The sequence below is a fragment of the Leptosomus discolor genome, chromosome 1 (assembly GCF_034619465.1).
Source record: "Leptosomus discolor isolate bLepDis1 chromosome 1, bLepDis1.hap2, whole genome shotgun sequence".
Classification (NCBI taxonomy): Eukaryota; Metazoa; Chordata; class Aves; order Leptosomiformes; family Leptosomidae; genus Leptosomus; species Leptosomus discolor.
The window spans coordinates 98,433,754-98,456,788 of NC_141391.1; the positions used below are offsets into that span (position 1 = coordinate 98,433,754).

At 43.3% G+C, this 23,035-nt stretch overlaps 1 protein-coding gene across 2 annotated transcripts; it reads right to left on the reverse strand.

Moving 5' to 3' along the window:
- Positions 1-855: 855 nt before the first annotated feature.
- UBASH3A (ubiquitin associated and SH3 domain containing A) lies at positions 856-22,996 on the reverse strand. Of its 2 annotated transcripts, none has more exons than XM_009955205.2 (14): positions 22,884-22,996; positions 19,428-19,481; positions 17,593-17,779; positions 15,134-15,332; positions 14,282-14,451; positions 13,178-13,386; positions 12,203-12,329; positions 10,136-10,235; positions 8,618-8,740; positions 7,716-7,808; positions 6,516-6,660; positions 2,494-2,600; positions 1,890-1,996; positions 856-993 (listed from the first exon to the last, which is right to left on the reverse strand). In XM_009955205.2, exons 1-14 carry the CDS (start codon positions 22,994-22,996, stop codon positions 856-858), a joined length of 1,872 nt encoding a protein of 623 aa, XP_009953507.2. The 2 variants fall into 2 exon arrangements, with proteins under 2 accessions (XP_009953507.2, XP_086336008.1); XM_086479882.1 differs by having other exon boundaries at positions 10,136-10,244.
- Between the last annotated feature and the right edge of the window lie 39 nt (positions 22,997-23,035).

The following is a 23,035-nucleotide window of genomic DNA, read 5'->3' on the forward strand; positions in this document are numbered from 1 at the left end:
GAATTGCTGAAGAGACCTTTCGGGTGACCTGTCCGCTAGGTGTGTCACCATTTATACAATTTGGCATGGAACAGCACAAAGCAAAGCTGTTGTCCTGTGAGTGCCATCTCAGGAAGTATTCAGCAGTTAGAGTTGCTCACTGCATGGTTTTGTCACCAGTACAGTAACTCAGGGCATCTTTCTGTGTCCCAGCAACAGTAAAGAAATCAGTTCAGTTTTCTTCAAAAAGGAATCATTCAGTCCCTTTTGCAATATGGTTCACTCAGGAACTGCTGAATGGGGAGATGTTGTGATAGAAAATGGACCCCCTTTGTAAAAGGGGTAAATAAATAGTCAGTGTGGTATTTGCTCTTGCAGAACTAATGGAATGAACAGGAAGCCCAGTGGCTTTAGGTAAAGTTGGTCTCCTCTTCGGATAGGAGATGACTTTTTTCAGTCCTAGTTTCTCTGCTTGTCTGAAAATATCCAAGTGCATGAAAAAAAGCAATTCTTACTGGATGTATTTTGGTCTTGGAAAATGCAACACTGTCTACTTTAGTGCCTTTAGCAGTGGAATTTATAATCAGATAGTTCCATATCTATTAAATGTTGGTACTCTCAGAAAAGGTTAAAAAACACTTCACAGCCAGAGGAGTTATTTTTCACTTACATGCCAGTTCCTAGGTTCCTTCCTCTCATCCACTGAAACAAAAACAAAATTCAGACACTAAACTCCAAAGTGTTTTTCTGTGCTTTGACAATTCAGAGAGGGCATTTCCTGCCCTCTGTGGGCCTTCTGGATGAATCACTGGATTGTGCTGAACCATAACCTGTCTTTGGCTCATTTTTAACAACTGCAAAGGCAGAGCCGGCCTTCTAATCTTCCACAATACCATTTCTCCAGTTAAACGCTGCATTTGCTCCATGAGTTAACGTCTTCACTGGTGGGTTGACCATCTGCCATTTGTTCTCTTCTTTTGACTCTTCACAGAAACACATGCCCAGAGAAGGGATCTAGGAAAGAAGTTACCAGCAGAGTTACTAGCAAGGGCATTGCTTTGATATGCAAGAGGAGGCTTTGCTGCAAGAGCAGACACTGAGACTGTTCTGGGAGGAGAGACCAGGACATTTTGTCACTTCTGAAATGAACTAAAACCAGACTGGAGGCCTGTGGGGTGAAAGCTGAACTTATGTCATCACCCCACATTCATACTTGGATTTGATGATCAAAATATATTCACCCCTTCTTATGTGTTGACAGTGGTAATAAAAACATATCTAAAGACTGAATTCTTTGGTTGGACTTACCAAGGCAGATGGTAAGGAAAACTGGGGTGAAGAATTCTACAACAGGTGATATTACACAAATAAAGTAAACAGAAAAACTTGGCGACCAAGTCTCAAGCACAGGCCCCAACTGTGAAGCTGGCAAGAAAACCCTTCTCCAATTTGTTCTGTAGCTGAGCACCAAAGTTTTGAACTTACAGTGACTCAAAAAACACAGCTTCTTAAGGGTGACTCACTGAATGTAGCTGCAAGTTACAATCACAACACCATGGGGAGGAGAGAGAAGGCTTTTAGGCCTGTTTTTAAAGGAAGGAGCCTAGCCCCAGATGCAGAGGTTTCCAAATGTGTCTCTTGTCTGTAGGTGCTACCTGGCGTTGACTTTTCAGAGGAGTTGGATGAAAATCTTCTCCAAAGATTTAGCTGCTGGTCACATAATGTTCACCAGGAGAAAATCCTTCTCTTGACCTCCGGTGTTTTGCTAAGACTGCATGAGATTCCCTTTGTAATGGGAAAGCTAATGCCATTAGTACTGGCATGTAGTTACACACATGTCTCACTGTTTAAACAGGCTCCTTATGAAAACAAGAAGAAAAAAGCTTCCTGATGAAATAAAAGCTGCTTACCTTTCGTACCACCTGGGCAAAGTCACTGCTGTCTCTGGCAGCGAGCCCTATCAGAGGTCGGGTGAGAGATGCCAAGGAAGAGCCATGGCCCACAATGAGGATGACACCTGATACACCAGAAAAAGCAAAGAAAGTAGTGAGGGAGCTGCTGCACTGTCAGGTTACTCATCTCTTTTGGAGCTATTCATCTTTGCAGACCTCTTTGATAATGTGGCAGGGTGTATTGTACTGGTTGGAAGAAGTCTGGTGTGTTGTAGGCATGCCAGCTAGCAAGAGAAAGCATTTTCAGGAAAAGAGAAAAAAAAGATTTCCAGAAAAGTATATTATCTTATGCTGAGCTACATCCCAATGTAGAAAGACCAAGCAAAGTGTATACTCTTGCAATTTAGTACTTACTATCTTCCATTTAATATTGCTTTTTCATTTCTATCACATAAATTGCATGTACTTTTATTTAGTATAGCTCAGAATAAAGACTAAGAGTCTACCTTAAGCTCTGTGCATTACCCGCAACTCATGTTAAATGTGTTTCTGTCAGCAAATCTCTACCAGTTTCTGTTACTGTAAGCATCTGAGAGAACATACAAAGATCTGAAAACTTTACCTTTGCTGGGGCAGGCAGTGATGATCTGTTTTATTACTGTAGAGCTTCTGCTTGTATACTCTTCATAACTTTCTGATGGCACCAGAGAAGAGAGTGGGAAATTACCTCTGACAATAAAATCACAAATATATGTTAATCTAAATGAATACTGAGACACTGTTAGCACTATTGAATGACTACACCAAAGAAAAAGCACTTGGTTAAAAGGATATAGGTTTATCTACTGGCTTGCCTGACATACTGCTACCCCAGCTTTCATGGAGCATTAGCTTTCCCACAGTGATTTCCATTACATCTTATGGCTAAATCTCATAGCTCATAAAACACCAGATGCAGGGAAAACCATGCTTTAATAAAACTTGTAGTTTACAGTGGAGATTATTTAAAGTAGGATTCATGCCTAAGAAAAGCTTAAGCTTTGAGCAATTCTGTTGGCGAGGACCACTGCCCAGCTATGGACTGAAGACTTGGAGAGCCCCTGAGTTCTAGCAGTCCTGACTGAGTTCAAACCAAGGCAAGAAACTGACGATGTGATGCTTTTAAGATTCGGCACCTCAGTGTTAGTATCCTTAATAAATTAAGCAAATAAAAATCAACAACAAATGAGACATATCTGCATTAGCTGTACAAATGGATAGTAAAGACTTTCACCCCTAGAGTTAATAAAAAGGTGTTTCCAGGGACATCAGTCAAAATACACCACTCCTAAGTGTCTGAGCACTTCTTCTACTGAGACAAGGCATTCTTCTTTCTTTTATATACCAGGGCTCTTCAGGCACTGAACAAATATTTTCCCAAAAAAGTAAGAGCCAGGCCTTCAAACTGCTGTGAATCAGGAACTGGTAGGGCTTGGATTGATGGACATCATGCACCATGCACAGACATGTCCCAAGGCTCCACAGCAACTTGCAGGATACCAGCTCTGTCCAGCCCTGGGAGGAGGGCTGGGGTCTGCCCCGGCCCAGCGGCAGCGGCCAAGGGCCTGCAGGGCCCTGGTGTGTGGTGACTGACGGTGCCAAGGGTAGACAGCTGGGAACACCAAATTCCTGATGATGGGAGGCCCCGACAGCCTTCCCAGAACTGGGGGACAGGAAAACAGGCAGCAGGATCACAGTTATTTGCTGCCTCTCAACAGGCTTCTGTCCTTGATATCTACCCACTTAGCTGATGCTTGAATCAGGGCTTCTTTGCAACAGAATAAAACCTCCCCAAACTCGCTTTCTCTTTTTCATGTCATCCTCTTAATCTGTCTTCTGCAGGAATGGGAAGCGTTCGCTGCTACAGCTGGCAAACAGTTAGCCATGTGTTGTGATAAAGTACAGGGTCTTAATTTATTTTCTACAAACAACAGCCCCTCTTGCCCTGATTTGTCTGCTTATTCAGTGAAGAGGCAGGAGTGAGCTTAGATTAATACATTGTAGTTACGTATGGTATCACAGTGTACTTTCACAGGTGAGTCCTCAGTACGTTATGTCAGCACAAACAGCAAAAGTAGAAAACATGTGGTAAAACCCTGTGAAAGGCTCATGCTGGATTGTTAACCATAGCTAATATTAATTTTGGCTAGGTTAGACAAGTCTAGATTGAGGTACTCAAAACTAATCTGCCTTTTGGCAGAGGTCCTTTTTTTTTTTTTTTAACGTGCTGTCGTGTTGACACCTCAGTCCCTTCAATATTAACCCTGCTATTAACCAGCTGTCCTGCAGCAGAACTGAGCATCCCCAGCACTGGCCTAGGTGGTTTCCAGGCTAAATAGCAACCGGAGTGCTCAGCCCAGGCTAAGGTCTCGGTGGGAGTGCTGTGTCCAGCTGTGAGTGCTACATGGCAAGTGAGATGAGCACCAACAAGCAAAAAATCCAGAGAGGAGCAGTGAACTGGGTTCCAGAAAGCGCAGCCTACAAGGGAGGCTGAGAATAGTTCAGCTCAGAGGAAAGGCTAAAGAAGGATGTGATAACAGCCTACAAAAGGCTATTGTGAAGAGGAAAGGAGGGGTTTGTCCTCCATTCCAAGGATGAAGAGGAAAGTAAGAAGCAGATTACATCATGACTGGCAGTCTTCAGCAGCAGAAATGGCAAAGGCAGAGTTTATTCTTTGAGACAGCGAGTACCTACCAACCTTCTGCTTCTGTGAAAGTGTGAGAGGAGAGGGGCAGAGTTAATCTCACTCAACCTTACCTGCCTATAACTCAAGTATCTGGCTAGGTCAATGGAGACAAGTAACCCCCTTCAGAGGCCGGTTCATGCTACCTTAAGTGTCTGGCATAGGCTATCTAAGCTAGAAAATCACTGTCTTGGGAGTTCCCTTCTTTTCACCAACAAGAAGGCTGCTAGCTAACCATCACAGCCTAGGCACCCAGCTCTTAGATGCCTGTAACTGGGTGCAGCGAACCTCAAGGTGATTCTGTCTTGGCACAAAACACAAGGGCAGCAAATGTTTCAGCACCACTCACATGGCTTTATTGGCACTGGAAACAGAAGAATTTGGGTCAGGTCCACTGATAACAGGGAACAATCAGGAACTTAACCCAGTGGAAAGCTGTCATTTGCAGTAAGTGAATATCATAAGACCATCCCCTGGGACCTGAGGATTTTGAACACTTCATGTGACAGGAAGAAACTGGCACCATATGTGCAAGTTTATAGCTCATACACCTTATTTTTGCCTGGACACGAGTGAGCTGTGAGGGGTCTGAACCCTGTAGTTAGCATTGCTTCAGAGCTTCCTCTCTGAACTTCCCACTGCTCTGCTTTTGCACACTTCCTTTTGAGGCAAGTGATTTTGTACCCAAAAACCTAGGGAAAACAGTCTGTTGGTGGTAAAACACACCAGAAAGCACTATGATCCAAGAAAATGAAGGATTTTTTTCCTTCATGCCATTTCAAATGAAGACATTCGCTTGGCTGTAAGAAGTGCATTAAGACATGAGAAATTTCCTCTTACTTGCATATGTGGGAAAGCCCAGAGACACTCACTTTTATTAGCTGAGTAATTTCCTGGATCTGGCTGTGCGCTGTGAACACAGAGCAGCCTGGTTTGTGAGCAAGATGGGGAGCTAGGCTGAACTGAAGGCTTATAATTTCCTGCTCCGCTGTGGTTTGCAAGCAGTCAGAAAAGGCAGCAACACACACACACATCCCCGCCCCGCCCCACTTCAAGTTGTGAGGGGCCCAAGAAGTCCTTGCTGAGTACAGTATGTTTGAGTAACTCAAAACAAAACAAGCCCCTGTCCCCAACCGAATTTGGCACAAACATCAGTTATAGTGAAAATGCTGTTATCCTGCCTGCCCCCAAAACCAGAAGGGCAGCTGGCCCGTGTCAGGCTCACCTCTCTTTCCCCAGACCCTGCGTGGTTCTGCTCTGGGGTGCGCAGGGAGGGGCCCTCGCTTTCCCTTCCTCTTGTACCTGTTTCTTCAGTAACACAAACCACCTCCCAGCCTGTGCTCACCCTCTGCCACGGGGCAGACCTTTTGCTGCTGCCCTGCAGGCCCTCAACAAAGGGCTTACTAACCTTTTCTAAAGTAACATTGCTTCGTTGCTGAAAACCAGCATGTTATTTACCCAATAGGTTATTCTTTGTATTTCTAAAGTGTGCTTTACATGAGCTGAAGGTAAAACTGAAACTCCTGGTACCTGACACTAACACCGATAACACAGCTATGCTTGTGCATGACAAACTGTGGGCCTGAGCCAGCAGATCTGAAGGTGACATCAAGGCAGGGCTGGTCCCATACACAAGTATCAGATGTTTGTGTGTGTGCAGGTACACCTGTGTGCTGCATGCGTGCGCATCGACAAGTGAGCCTGTGTGTGTCTGCTTCAGAGCAGCAAACAAAGTTGACCCTTGGAACAAGACAGCTGACAGCACATCTTATATTGGGAACAGATCATGCAGGCTTGAATTTGATCAGAGTCACTCAGTTTTTGCAATGTTCGTAATGGTTTATGGCAAATAAAAAGATGAGGATATACCTCAGGGAAAAAAAAAAAATACATCTTTTAACAGCTAGATCCAGAGCAATTACCTGTAACTTGTGTCTATTTTGTAAGAGGCCTCTGCCAGTTCTGTCACAGTCATAAAGTTAGGAATTACTTTGTTTGCTTCCCACTTGGTCCATTCAAACAATCCTGGTTCCACCCTGATTTTGACTTTTTGCTCTAATTTAAGCCCTGCAAGAACAAGAAATATTTATTAACAAGAGAAAGGTACACACGAAGTGTTACATTTGTGCTGTGCATTCTACCTTGTTCGCTGTAATGTTTTCATAATGAAAAAGAATTACTTATGGTTGAACAAAAGAGGATCATGTTGATTAAATGAAACCAACATTATATTCTTGTCTGACTGATGTTAAGGCACTACAAATTCTTACATTATTATTTCTGGACCTCTGTTGTGATGATCTGCAAGATGCGGGAGAGAATAGAAGACAAGATCTTAATAATGTTGCAATCTGAATAAACTTTAGACAGGAAATGTTTTCACCAGTTTTAGATAGCATTTTGCTCAGTGGTCCTCTGTGGGGCAATAAACTGTTCTACAGTGTTAGAAATGGAATTTTCTTGTCAAAAGACACACTATTTTGTTGATTATTCTCAAGAGAGGTTACTGAGTGGCACTAGTTCCCAGAAGAAATGCACTCCCATCGTAATTCTGATGTAAACATGGTAATGAACTCTGAACCTCTGACAGACCTGTCAGAGGGGACAGAAGGGGAAAAAAGAAGATAGGAAGAGGGAAGGGGAGAAAGAGAAGGAAAGACGTTCTGTAACATGAAGGAATTAAAATAGTTTGACTTGCAAAGGCAAATGCTTTCAGGAGAAACCTGTCTTCAGGTGTTCACATATATATCCTTCAGAGTGCTGGAAACATTTGCTTTTTGTCTCAGAGTATTTTCTGGAAGTGGTGATTTCATGAGCAGCTACTAATGTTGAATTCAACCTGATGCAAAATGCCTCTGTTTCCTACAACATTAGATTCCATTTTAACTAGCGAGGACTAGAGTTAATGGGATCATACTCTGCAGACTGTACACGTGATGTCAGGTTTACTACTGCCCCTATTATCAGCTAGAAAAAACCATCTCGTCTTCCCTGCCTAAATATAACAACAAATAACCACAAAGTTGTACATCTTCTTAATTAATCGTCTCAGAGACTTCACGGAAGTTTGATGAAGACATTTTCACTGTGGCAAAAGCACCCAACTGCTTTTGCTGCCTTACCCTGCAGCACATGTTGAGCTGTCTGTATGCAGCGGAGTGCAGGTGACGAGTACACATAGCTGACTGTCACCTCCTGGTCCAGCAGAGCTTCCCCTGGATGGGAACAGCAGAGTGAGTTGTTGTTACACAAATTGCGATAGATGAGAAAATATGAAAAATACTTTCTGCAAAAAACAGCTCGGAGCTTTTCAGTTTCATTGATGAGGGGTAAATACATTAAGAGCTCCTTTCTATTAATTTTTTTCACACTGTTAGCTGGCTGAGCTCGCTAGAAAGCTCATTTCAGTGGCAACAGCATGTTTAAAGTGAATGTTGGAAAGATAATGACAGGAGATTCACTCCAAATCTGCAAACAGCAGTTACGCATTTGTCTGTCTATATACATCTGAATCATCAGAGAAAAGCATTTGCACCAGACTTGCATTGTCACAATCAGGCACACTTGCTCAGGGAGCAGAAACAACTTCATCTGGTGAGTGAAGTGAGTCAGACTAACCCATACCACTGAGCCGTCAGGTACCTGTGATGATGTGACCACACTCTGCTGACCATGAAGCTCCTTCCTCTGGCCAGCCGCTTCACTCCTCACTGCCTATTCAGTGAGAACTGCCTAAGGCACTAGTCCCTTGCAGACAAGCAGGAGGGTACAGATGGTGTTGCAGCTTCTTTCTTTTAACTTTCTTTGCCAGGAACTGTCCAAATGGGTCTCAAAATTGAGCAGCCAGCCCCACTCTATATTTTACTGTTTAACACGATCTTGCAGTGGTTGCCCGTAGACAAGTGTTACCGCAATGAGTGCTGCTAGGAATTTTTTCTACTGCAAAGACAGTATGCGCTTTTGCAGGTGATGAAAGCCTGCTTCCCAAACCCTTACATCTGCAGTAGGATGTTACCTAGCTTACCTATAAGCCTTGACTGGAAAATACCACAGCAAGATAAAGGAGGATCGTGTTCAAAATGCTTCACGCTGTCTTTCCGCTTTGGTAAGGTGGAAGGGAAGTTCAAATCTGCTCTGTAGTATTTTCCTGAAACGAGGTGGGACATTTTGTTGTGGCACAAGGGAGGCAGCAGCTGAATGCACAGGTGACATTTTTTTATAATGGCTGTGTTTCCTCTGAATGGTTGGGTGGCTGGTTCTGAAGACTCAGCCCAGAGTGACATCTAGACTGGAAAATGAAACAGGTTGAGGCCCATTCTCTGACTGTGAGGGCAAGTGATGAAGCAGCACGTCTACTCAAGTAGGTAGTCTGTCTTCCCTCCACCTCAAACACCCACGTTGTCTTTCCATTGGGCAACAGCTGTGGTCTCTGCTCTCCCCAGACCTCACCTGGAAACCATGTGGGTGAGAGGGAGCTGCCATCAACTCAGACCACACTGAGGAGACAGCTATTAACTAAGCAGTTTCGGGGATCGTGGGGCAGTGCCTGAAGTCAGATGCCTACAGGATAATTTTAGTACTACAGACATAGTCAGTATCTCATTGACGAAAAAAACCTTGGTGACTGGTATTACCTTAAAGAGACACATTTTAAGGTCACAACACTGGCTTGGGAAATCACCTTTCCTAACAAAATACCAGCTCTTCTGCAAGCTCTGAAGGAGCCAGTGGTGGGGATGAGAAAGAGGACAGGAAACTGAGAATTCGGCTTTGTGGGGCTCAGAGGAAACAAAAATCCACTCCATATTGATACTCTTTTTCATATTCTGTTTCCACTGAAGAAAAATGAAACCAGTGAATTGATTATGTAGGAAGGTACCACCCTCATTACATAGCGTGAATTTTGCACACTTAATATAGAAGATCTCCAGCATAACAGAAGAGACTTTCAGCATAAGGCTCTCCCTTCTGAACTCCTACATTCTTCTTCCCTTCCTTCCTCCTGACACACATTTCCTTGTTCTGGGTCAGATTTCTTCAACTCAAAACTTACTTTTTTGGTGAGAGATGGTAAAGAAATTCAGCTTTTAACTTAGGTCCATGCTGACATCTGATTTCCATCATGGTTTGCTCTTGGCTCTTCTTCCCCGGGTTTGACTAGTGATATACTATGACTCTGATCAACAGACCATGATTCTGACTCAAGCATGGACAGGTGGAGGGGTCTGACAACCACCACCTTGTGTAACAAGCAGTAGAGATTTTGTGTGCTGTACATCTGTCAGCGAGACACCCATCCATCAACATCACAAGAGCTTTGCTTGTTCTGCAGAGTTTATCCAAAATAAACATGAAGGGCTTTAGGATGTTATGAACTGGTAATGTGCAGATCAAAGCAGTGCTGTGTCTGATTTGCAATGCTATTCACTTTTTTGTGTCAGTGTTTATATTTACATGTAGAAGACTGAATCTCTTGTACTCGTTACTGGGGTTAATTGATTTTGGTTCTGATTTGCTAAGATACTCCTCTTATCTTACTCACCATCTGCAGTCAAGCACTGTGGAAGCCAAGATTTGCCAAAAACCTGATCAACTCTTTCCCCATGACGCATCACCAGCACGCCTCTTCGCAGAGTGGTATTCTGAGACAGCTGTGTAAAAAAGTGGTTTTCATTGCGATATTATATATTACCTGCTTGAAAAGTCTGGATTGCTGGATGCTGCCTGATAGAGGAAGGAACAGGAGATCTGTCCTGGGAGGTTTATAATGAGTACAGAGAGGGAGAGAAAGGAGCTGCTATAATAGATGCCTATCATTAGGACAACAGTAAGCCTGACTGGCTCTCCGCTGAAGGCAAATGAAAGAGATCCCTGACCTTCACAGGCTACAGATTAGGTTTTAAGTCTGTGTTTACACTAGTGAAAGGTAGTGCTGATAACAGATCTTTTAATTCCACTGTAGGAAGGGATTATAATTTTAATAGATATCATATGACTGATTGATATAAACAAAAGAGGGAAACTAGCTAAGATTTAAGTGGTAATGCTCTTTTCTACACCGGAACACACCAAGCTTGTCCTTCTTTCCTAATGAAAACACTACTTTTACACTTTCATAACTGTGTGGCCAAGTCAACAGTGAACACAGATCTCCTCTGAGGCTACTTCTTTACTCTGACTACATGGAATCACAAGTAAGTTCTAAGTAGTTTTGGGTTAGCACACAATGCATGTTAAATACAGATGAGAAGATAAGGAGGAACAGGTAAAAGGCTTCAAAACTTTTTCAACAGTAACCCATCGCAGTGTTACTATTGCAGCACTGAGGTTAGTGATGTGTATCTTCAGCAGCAGAGAAGGGAATTCTTAAGAAGTGGTATGAGATTTATATTCATGTATTCTGCTGAACACTATTACGTTTCTGCCACGAAACATGAAGCAATCGCCACAAGATCAGAGTTTAAATCTAAGGTTTTGTGGTCTCACTCTTCTGTTTGGGAGGAACCCAGAGGCTGGGGAAACTCTAAATGGGAGATGTGCACATCTGCAAAATGTGTTCCTCAGGCCAAGCGGTGGCTCTCTGCCGCAGACCTGAGCTAGATAAGAGAGGCCAAGAGCAATTAAGAGCCAGTGGAAGGATGTGTGACTTGGGCAGAACTTTCTATCTTAGTCGTACACACAGCATCCTGGAAGGCCGCAGGATGGAAGTTCCCTCAAGGTGCCCTCAAGTTTCTCTGATGTTAACGCAAATGAACCCAGGGTTATCCCCCAGCATAGCAAGAAGAGAGGCCGTGGGGCTAGAAAGCCCGAAGGGACTTCTGCAGCATGTCAGTGTGCTGGAAAGGACTGTCTTTGCATCCCTGACAGTCAGAGCCAATGAGGCAGTGCAGGTGCAAATGTGCTGTAGGTAAAAAAAACAGAGTCCTTATTTGTTTTGCTCTTCCTACCAGAAGACCTGTGGAAAACCTGGGAAAAAATTGATACATGCTGATTTTGAAACTGGGACAAAAATGTATTCCCATCGGTCCTGCTAACCTTTCCAGCTAGCTGTTCTCTTGCTCCAGTTCTATGCAGTTATTTGCACTAACTGTGTATCTAAAAATACAAAATATTAAATATTTAAATGTGCTAAGATCTGGGACCACATAAACCACCCAGGTGACATCCATAAAATCTGGACATAAAAGTAACAATGAATAATGAGCCTAATTTGCTCTAGTTACTCTGCTATGAACCCATATGAAAGTCAGGGGAAGCTGTGCCCTCGTCTCACTTGTCAGACTTGTCACCATACCTCTGCACATCTTGCCCAGTAAGGCTGTGCACAGAAAAACCCGAGCAGAGCTCATATGTTGTGCTATTATGAAAGGAATGAAAAGAGCCTTATGAAAGAAGGCAAGAGTAATATACAACATATACATTACAAAATACTATGAGATTTTATACCATACAGTATGAGCGTATGTAATGCACACATATGTGTGCATTACAACATAAGATGAAAATGTGAAGGAGAAGAAGGAAGATACTGTTACTAAATGCTTTTAATTAACAGTATATCTGTACAAGCATGTGTCAAAAGTAAGAAATGGAAAGAAAAAACAATTACCTGAACAGAAAGTACATTGGTTACGCTCCTTGACGTACTAGGATTATGGACTTCTCCATTAAGCTTTACATTAGGTTCATTTTCAGTTTGGGAGAAGAATCTTGAAGCTGTTACAAAAACATATTCCCTGAAGAAAAAGCAAAAGTAGCACACAAACATATGGGTGCACGGACAAATAGAAGGGTATTTTTAAGTGATGATTTTGTTTACAGGCACGTGTATGTCAAGGTTCATGTTTCATTGAATATTTTTTTACACACTTGCAATCCACTTCATCACTTTGCTCTCGAGTTAGAATATGCCCAGTTAAAATGAGGTTAAAATATTATGAACTGATAGCATATATTTGGTGTAACCCTGCTGAAGTGTGACCTTCAAGCAGGAAATACTACCTGATTGCCTCCTCTCTGTCTCTGAGGGAGCAAGAAGTGCACCTACACCTCCCTGCTTAGAAAAATCACCTCTAATCTACAAGTAGCATCAGCTGCGCTGTCAGCTGCAGAGCAAAGTGCAGGAAGCCAGGCAGATGCCTGCTGATACAGGGTAAATCAACAAGATGAGGGTGGGCTCAGGGTGGTGGAGTAACTTTTGTGTGGTTTCATTTCAAGCTAACTTTGTGAACTCTTGAAATGAGAAAAAAGAAGCAAGCAGTGAGCTAGGCTGAGAAGGCTCAGCCTGCCTGGCAGAATGTGGTCTTTCAAAATTCATTAGGATGTTCAGGTTGTTCACAAGCAAACAGGGGTCATCCCTTGAGCAGTTGAACTAAAACTCTGGGTCTGTGGATGTATGTCCTATCTCTTTTCTTTCGGAAGTCTCAGGTCCCACTTAGACCCCTAGGACCCCCACCTCCTCCTCCCACGCCCAGTCCGGCTCCCCCCTGGCAGCCCACAGCTCACAGTGAGGTAGAACGTTGCCACAGCTCCTCAGCAGGAAAAGCAGCTGACATAAAGCAATAACCATGAAACCCCAACTTACCTATGCTTAACCCATGTGTCTGACTCATTGGCCCTCTCGGTGTAGTTTTCGGGAAGAAAACCCCTGCAGCCGGTCCGATGCGAGGTCCCTATCACCCAGCCTTCACTCACATCAGACTGCTGCGTTGGGTCAACATAGATAAAGTCCCCGGCGTTGATCATGAGTTCATCGATGTTCTGGGGTTTGTACTGGAAGAGGGCCCTCAGCGTCTGGGGGAACACGCAGCAGGGTCAGGCTGCTGCCCGGAGCCCACTGCTGCATGTGGCGCAGCAGTTCAGGGGATGCTTGTTGAACTCTCTACTGGACACAGCAACCGATACTATTTTCTACTCTGCAATGTGCTCTTTAATGGCACTTCAGCAGAGGAAAAGGAAGACACCACCACATTTGCACTATGTGTAAAAATAGGCACTTGGTTTTCATAAAAACACTTTTTTCCTGTAACTGGTACAGGCTTATTTGAAAGCAAACACAGCAAAACCATTATCAGATGTTTTTGTGATTACTTGCAGCTCTCCTGAGTGTGACAAAAATCCAATATGAGACTTGTGACAAAGCAATATACTGATCTGACTGAAAAATATTGATCATTCCATAATTTACATTTGGAAATGAGAACTGGAGAAATGTTGACTGGTTTTAACTAAGAGTCTGTTAAGAAGAATATCATCAGCAAGAGCTGTGCCCTGCTAACTGATGTTTAATCTGCCCAGTTTTCATCACGGCTGGAACAATCAAGAAAACTAGTTTTGCTGAATGGAATTTTACTGCAAAGCTGTGAACTGACAAATCCTAGCAAATACTCAAGGATCATCCTTTTCCTGTCTCTTTTATTTTCTCGTGTCATGGTAAGATTAGTTTTTTCTGTGGAGTTTGGAACTAGACCTTGCTGACATGCAGGTCAAACAGCCTACCATAAAGGTATCTTCTACTGATTCATGAGTACAGTTTTTCAAACCAAAGAGGTAACTGAAACAACAATACCTTTTGAAACACTGTACTGTGCATGCACTGATTTTCTTAACAAAAAAAAAAAAGGCAAGGTGACTGTAGCAAAAAGTCTGGCCGTGGGCTCAGGAAATTAAATAAGCCTGACGACAGTACCTGGTAATGCACAAAACGCATGTCCCGTGAGTAGAGAGCAGCTACCCACTGGCAGGTCTCCCCTGGGTTAATGCATTTGGCCAATTGTTCCAAAGTCTTCTGGTGGTGAGGATAAAACTTGTGAGCCAAGGTCAGGTGAAGCTGCTTTAGGCAGGGCTTCACATGGCAATCTAGGAATGAAACAATCACGTCACAACATAGAAGTGAAGGTCATTCAAAGCTCTTCTCATTTTGTCCTACAGGCTTTGCATGGTGCAGGAGATACCATAGTAATTAGTAGCAGAGTAGATCATATTTTTGCCAAATAATGGTTTTGTAGAATGTCATGGTTTTAATCATGCCAAAATAATTCACAAATCGGAACTGGATTTGCTCCCTGTCTTCAGCTGGGAGAAAAAAATGAACAGGGCTTGAATTCCTCTCCCAGTCTGAGATGTATTGAACTCGTTTCTCCCAGATGAGGCTATGCTGCAGCTGTGTCCCTTCAGTCTCCACCGGTGATGCGGTTTCCCTTGGATGTCACTGGAGTGGGGATTAGGACCTATTCTCAGGGGTGCAGTTGGACCATTAGACTGGGCCATAGCACCATGGGGATGGAGGTCTGGGAATAGGGAGTACTATATCCCTGCCCATCTTGGATATCCTGATCGAGTTACACAGCCAAGCATTTCAGCTTCTAGACAAAAGTACTGTGTCTTCAAAGTCTAAAACATGCTCCCATAACCAAGTTGTTTTCAAACCTGTAGGAGGAAAGGGTGCTAAGCTCCCCCAGAAACACAGGAGATGTTTTCAGTACCATGCCTAAGCATTTGTGTTACAAGCGACCTATTTTCCCTCTGATGTTGGTCCTACCTGCCAGGGCCGAAGCCTCTGATGAGAACGCCAGAGCAAACTCTTTGAGGATATTTGCATGGCTGTCATCAATGAAGAAGCCAAGGTAGCTGGTGGATGAATGTAGTGATAGGGGAATGGATGGTGGAAAGCACTGTAAAAACCTGTCACCGACACGCTTTAAGGTGTCATACAATAATTCCACTTTCTGGTCTTCACACTGAAAGAAAACAGAAGAGGAGAAGGCTTTACCCACGGGCTCAGCAACCACTATCGTAGCCTGTGTTATACAGTAGTACCAGAAAACAGTGTGGGCTTAAGACTTTCTGAGAAAGACAACACACCTACGAACTTGCCTGAAATTCCTGGCATTAAAATCAGTAATATTGGGCAGTTTGATCAGCACAATATCCTGGTGCTATAATGGAGATGGAGTCTTCTACCAGGAGGTGTATCTAGCCTGGGTAGGAAAGAGCCAAAAGATTTTACCATTTGACAGGTGTGCAGTAACCTGTCTGAAATGAGGCAGAGATCGTGATTCCCTTCTTCAATTCTAAGTAAGAATTTTTGTTATTGTTATCCTACAGTCCTTAGCTGAAATCGCTCCTGCTAAACATCAAGATCTCAGATGCTGAGCAACGTACCTAGCAAAATTTGTAAGGCATCTTTGTCATGATTATCCTTAATGATATAATCACAGAGCCATGCTTCCACAAAAAAAGTAGCAATTAAGAATTTAATACGTGAAGAGACAAAGATGGAATTCGTGCTGTCCAGCCAAAGACAGGAACATTATCGATGCCCCATTTCTGCGCTGCTTTATTCTTCTTCACAGAGCTACTTGCTCCATTTAACTTTTATACTGGATCAAGCCGCTGAAGGGGAAGAGCAGAAGAGAAGAAAGGCGCTCCTCCTGCTTAGACCATCTTTCTCTCTCAAGTGTTTCTCAGGCCACAAGGTGGAGAGATGTGCCCAGGGGGCACTAGGCAGACTGACTGGGTTGTGGGGGGACAGGGGCAGGGGAGATGCTGCACCAGGGCAAGTGTCATGCAGCAGGCTCCTCTGGGGCTGACGAGTCCAGGAGCTGTGAATGACGTGGGGAGTCAGGAAAGAGGAGAGGGCTGGGTTGGGAGAAGGAGGTGGGAGCCAGGTCAGTGAGTCTCGCTTTCTGCCTGTGAGGCACCCAGGTCAGCTCTTCCTGACAGCTGAGGAGCAGAGAATAGCACCAGAGACTGCATCTATCCCTAGAAATATGCTACCTGAAACAGGGCTGAGGTGCATGAGGTTGCAATTCACCTCTTCCAGGGGCAGGCCTTTAAACCTGACACCTTTCAACAGCTTGTCATTCATTATTAATTGGTGATTTTTGTTCTGTATAATTGTGATTAATGGCCACAGGCTACCCTGCTATTCAATATTTTTGCAACAAAATACTCTTATTTTCACTGTCTATACATAGTGACATGGTTTAGCATGAAAGTATGATTGATTAACATAGTAATTTTGTCCAGCTGCTCTAGCTCATGTCTGTTTCTGTGCATCTCAGCTGCAGCTGGTCTTCATGTGCAGCATCATCGACATGTGAAAACTGGATACCAGTTGACATGAGAGTTTTTCCAGACCATTGCTGATCTTTGCTGATACTGGCACGTTTACTTGTGCAGGAGAAGCAGCTCTGCTGGGAAGTTCTGTAGAGGGTTACTCATCATTCAGAAGATCGGCTAGGAGGACAGTAGCATTTCCAGGACAGGAAAACAGCCCATCAGGAGTCCAGCTCAGGACCCTAATTTCCATGTTAAGTTATTGACAAAGTGACTCCATTGCACTGCCGCACTCCAGTCCAGCTCCCCTTGCTCCTTCCATCCCTATGCATTCAGATTCTCTCTTTCCCATAACATCCAAGCTTCAATAGAAAGGTTAAAGAGTGGGACATGCCACCACAGCAATGACATTCTGTCTACGGCTCCCTGGGGGAGGCAGGGGTTTCCCTGAGCTTCCCATAGGCGTAACACCAAAGTTGTCTAATCTTATGATAAAGCTGTCACTGCTGCACAATGCTGCCGTGGGCAGGAAGGTTTAGCATCCTCTATCAATGCAGCAGTGGGCATGGTCTCTCTCGCCTGCTGATAGCTGCAGGAGCAGTGCTTCCTGCTGACAGGTCTGTGTGCAGCCTGGACTGCACAGCGTTGTTCTAGACAGATGGTAGACACACGTCACTCAGCTACCCTGAAGTATCCCAGTGGCCCCAGTTTTTGATTTTTGGGTATGCTGAGTCCCAAGGTGGGTAGCTAAAGCAGGTGGTTGGAAGAAAGCCCTCGGTACCTATGCAGGAGATGAACACTCAAATATTAAGCAAATGTGCCTGGACCTGGGACATGCCAGTTTAATCACCAAGGAGAAGTTCTGGTGTAAGACAATGGCCAGTGGCCCAGTTTCACCAGTGGCTGCTATTTGACCTTTGCACATCTTTTGTGCCTTACCGTGAAGAAATCACAGAGAGTGATGTGTGGAAAATTCTCATGGGCTCTGTTTTTCCCACACTGGCGCTTGCTTTCCTTCCAAAACTCTTGCAGGTGGTTATGCAAGCAGCCGGTGGGACACAAGTAAAGAGCATATTCTTGAGGGATTGGGTCATCCAAAGAGGGATCGTTGCAGTGGGAGTGCAACCTGAAATCAAGAGCATATTGCAGAAACTAAGTCTGTGCACCTCTTACTCTTGTTTCCTGTGGTTGATGGCATCACCAGAAAAAAGAATTACAAGGTTGTTACTTTCTTACAAATGAAAAGCTAAAATAAAATCTCCTTACATATTTTCTCTCTGAAGTACTAACTGATGGAGATTGTTTTCTTTTTCTGCTTATTTTTTACGTACTTTACATTTTATTATGTGCCTTCACTCCTTTCAATGTCTGAAAATGAAAGACAACAAAAAAAGATTTTTTTTTAGGTTTTTTGGGGTTATTTTCCTCCCTTTTTCATGACTGGAAACAGAGGATGGAGGAGGAAAAAGAAACAATGGGTAGAAAATGGTGAAGAATGACAAAATGAAAACTAACAAGATTTTTAAAAATACTCAAAAAGAGCTATCCTTTTTATTCAGTCCTAATAAAAGCAAACAAGACAAATCAGAAAATGCACAAGCAAAGATCAGAAACTCGTATCCCATGTGATGATATCCTTCACCTCGTTCTTCACATGCTGTATGTTTGGCTTTGCAGCTGTTGGATTGGGAATGATTGTTGGAAAGTGTGGTAGCATCCCTGACAAAACACTATTTGGGAAGAACATGCTAATCTCAGATGTCTCCTCTGGCTTTTCACAAACAAACAAAAAGAGGAAAAAGCAATCAAACCAAGCCAAAAAAAAAAAAAAAAAAAGGCACAGCAAAAACAGAAGAAAATGCAAAAAAAAAGACTGTATTTAATCTGAAGTTGGATTAAAGCAAAAAAATAAATTATTAGCATATGAATAACACGTGACTGCTCTGTGAGAGTCTTGGTACAGAGGAAAAAACTTTGTAGGGGTCAAGACTAACAAGTGATTTTGACTCTAATGATACCTCCCTCTGACCATCAGCCTTTCAGCTTATTTTATAATGGGCCTTTCTCAAGGGAAGAAGGTGGTCTGCTTGCCTTCAGCCATTGCCATTCAACCCTACACTGTTACTGCACGCGTTTGTTACTGCAACCATGTGATTACAGATCTTTTCCCTGTTTCCTTCCTCCTTTCCTTCAGGATGGAGAGTCCAGGTTCCCCTCTCAGGCCCCATGCCTGTTGCCCATGGGTACACACCTCAAGATGTGAACACTGAGCTGAGGCAGGGAGGAGGTTTACCCCACGGGTGCCTCCAAGCACCTTCCTGGACATGCCCTGCTGCATGCCTGCAAACCTGGCCTGGAGCCTGGGAACCCTGTGCAGAGGCAGGGAGCAGACCTCAGCAGCCACAGTCATAAATAAGCAGGAAGCTTAAAGCTGAGAAGTGTCTGCCCAGAGCAGCCAGTTCCATGAATTAACTAACAGCACTGTGATAAAAGTAGCTGTTTCTGCCCAAGACTGCTGTTTCCTCTCCACCTTTTTTTATTTACCCCGGACTTTCTGAAAATTACCTTACTTCCCAGAGTAAGTACAAATACAATTATTTCTTTCTCTGCATCAACTAAAGTGAAAAAAAACAAACAAACAAACAAACCCACAACTCAGATGCAGGGGGTTTTATGGCAGCTAACTTCAAATTCAGTGACAGAATCAGCACATGAACAAGGATTTTTATCCAGGTTTAATGCGAAAGCACTCCTTAGAAATCACAGGTACTTACCATTTTGCAGCATCTTCTATTGTCTTTTGTCCAGTAGCAGCCAAGGCTTTTTGTCTAGAAAAAAACCCAAAATGGATTCATCAGAATAACAGAAAGAAAACTACTAGAAAGTAGAGTGGCCATGCTGTGGTCACCAAGTCTATTTTCCTACACAGTCAAGACCTTAAACAACTAGGTTATTCTTGGCAAATATTAATGTACTTGAAGTCCTCCAGATAGCTTTTCCACTGCAAGTCTTTAATTCCTTGAAGACTAGCAACCTGTCCTCCCCACAGGATGTCCTCCTTTGTGTTCTGGAGGTGTTTCCTTAGCAGCCCTACTGACTACATGAGTGTCCTTAAGGTTGGGTAAACCATCCACCTGTAGCACTGTAAGAGCAGAGTTTGCTCGGTTCATATGATAATGTTCTGCTTCAAGATGCTGGGCCCAAGCCCATGCATGCAAACAAAACAAAACATACTTATATTGGGGTTTGAAAATCTGGATTTAGGACCTCACATAGGCCAGCAGAGAGCCATATCTAAGCTACGAGTTCAGCTCAAGATGAGGCACAGTATCTCACGTTTCTCCCTGTTAACGCAACTGTCATTCTCTGGGATCAGATTTGATTTACACATCGTTTTCTCACTAGAGCTTTCAAAATGCAAGCTATGTGCTCTGCATGAACAAATCTCTGTGACTAAGTGCTACATCATAGGTGAAGGATTCCAGTGTTTAGCACCTGCACCTACGAATCTCATTTCCAGACCTGTAACCCACCTACAAACTTCTCAGAAGAGACGTGAAGGGGAAGTAAGAGACAGTGAACATGGAGGAAAACCTGCTAAATTACTTGGCATCTGCCTGTCTCTTTCCTTCTGTCTTGAGGCCGTCCTGTTTGGCCACTGAGTCCTGAAGGCATTGATTCACTTAGTCTCCTCGCATTTTTATCCTCCATCCATCCCTGTGACACCTGAGCATGCACCAGCAGTGGAATGAGTGCATTAAGCAGCAGGACTCAGGCTCATCCTTGATGCTTCCTCCTAGCCTTCTGTCTTCTCTCTAGTGCAAAAGCTATACATGGACTTGTTAAAAACATGTAAATGTACTTACCTGTATGTGCAACCATGCCTGGCTTTTTAGTGCGGGCTAATGTGGAGTTTAGTGGGGGCTAACATGGATGAGGGCTCACATGAGTCTTTCCACTCAAGCTATACCTTCTACTTTTCTTCTCCATAAAGTAAATCAACTACCACCGCCAAATCAGTGCAAAATCACGAGTTAGCTGGTCTATAACTAGCCTGTGTCTTCTGTGACCAACTACTGTACCTTTTCTTTCCACGCCTCTGCTGGCTCCCTTTTCTCCATCACATCAAACACAACCAACCTGTGGTTTTGTTGTTCTCCCCACACAGCCCTTCCTGCCATATCCTGTTGAAATATCAGTGCCTGCCGCTGCTCAGACAATGATGCCAGACTTTGTCAACCGCTTGTTACGTCTCAAAGTGAGTGTTTTACTGTTTCAAGCCATGCTGCTTCACCCACTCTGTGCAAACAGACCTGAAGCCAAATGGAGCTTGACTTCAGCTTTTCTTTACCATAGGGCCTGCAAAATCATAAATGCCAAGAGACAAGCAAGACCTGAGACCATGGACTGTCATGCTGCTCCATGCTATCTCCTTGCTCCCTTGCACTCCTCTTCGTGCCTGTTTCTGCCTTTTATTTTATCATACACGGTGGCTGTAGGACGCTTTCCAGCAGCGTTTGTAGAGCCCTTAGCATCAGGAGACCATTAGGCTGTGACTAGACATCCTGTACTTCCAAGATGACCAGTGAAGATTGAAAGATAATGCACAGAATAAATTCTGTATAAACCGATTTCTCTCAGACAGAGAGCAGGAATAAACCACTGAAAATCTTTATTAAAAATAGTGTCTTTACAGAGAGAACAAACTGGGTCTTCCCTAAACCAGAAACTGTTGACACAGTTCAGTTCTGTGTAAGCATCAGGGGAGGCTCATTGATCTGATGCTAGGCTTGATCCTCACATACTTGGGTTTTGTTCTTTGAGGAAAAGTTGTTTTGGCATGCTGGCTCTACATTATGGAAGATTTTGTAATATTTCCATCCACCCTCATTTTTCTCAGACCAGGACACCTCAAAAAAGCAACTTTTCAGTACTTTCATTTACAGTTCAATCCAGGAACTACAGAGACAGCTAGATGTTTTATAAAAACGCAATCAAAATTTTGAAGGTCTTAGAGTCAATAAAAGCAAATAAATGAAAACCCAAAGTGCTTTTGGACATTTTGTCATTTTATGTCGATTTGCATAGTACTTCTGTCACTGCTTCTTGATTTTTACCTGGGAATCACAAAGCCATCTCAGTAACAGTAGAAAGTGTTTTGAAGGGGATTTGAAGAACATCATATACAGGATAAAAAACTTGAAAACTAGCCAAACTTATGGTATTACTAGAGAAATGCTGAGCCAGGTTTTCAGCTGTACATCTAAAATTCCACCGTGCATAACAGGGAACAAGGGACCCACAGTTTCCTTATAAGCTGTGCCCATCGTCTCTAAAGTTGATATACTAAACACAGCTGTTCCTAAAAAAGCAACACAGCACTTACAAATGGAGCCTTTTCAACTTGCATAATTTTCAGTTAAAAGGGAGAGATATTCTGCTCCTTTCTAAAATATTTTTATGAGGGGTTCTTTGACATTTAAATAAAAATAATTATTTTTTCAACAGTTTGAACTGAGGTGTCCATACTCACCCTTCAGAAATCAGAAAATCCTCCCCAAAACTTCCCTGTCCAACCCGAGAGATGTCTGGGGGAGGAGTGACCATCAAGTTTCTTTTTCATTAACTTGGTTAGCTGCCACCAGTTAATCTCTCATCTATTAGGGTTGCCAAGAACAGTGCCTCATTCTTTACTATTACATTTTCCAGATAGGGCATGCTTTTGGAACAAGATCCTGATTCAAGACAGGAAGAAAAATTGACAGACTTATATGGCATCTTGTTAAGGAAAGCTTACTTAAAATAGTTTCCCATGCAAAATCAAGAAGAAGATCTTTGCCATGCCTGAAAAAAACTTTGCATAGAAGTTACATCCACATTTAACTCCCTTATAATGTCAGTGATAAGCAGAAAAAAAATGAAGGGGATATATCCCAAGAGCAAACTATGGACATCAACTTCTTAACTCATTGTGAAGACTCTCAACCTGAAGACTTGGAAGGGTGTGTGTCTTCAGCTATACACAGTATTTATAAAAATGGATACAGAGCAGGTTGTTTTTGCAATATGAGCAATACATACTGCTCTACAAGAAATTCAAAGCAAATCAGATCTGAAGCAGCAAGAGATCTTGAAAAAAGCAAGCTGCCTGCTATCATGATCTTGTGAGAAATACCTCCTATATCTTAAATACCTCTTACTGTGCAAAGGTAGCCAAACACATTACTCACGCGATATGAGCTGGGAATCCTTTGGCGAGGAGAGACTCGAGGAGTACAGAGGTGCTTTTGCTCCTGTGCTTGTTGGACACCTTTGCGTACAGCTGTGTGTCAGCCACTGCCATCTCCTCTGCTCTTCCCCTGACCGTGTGCTGAGTGCTGAC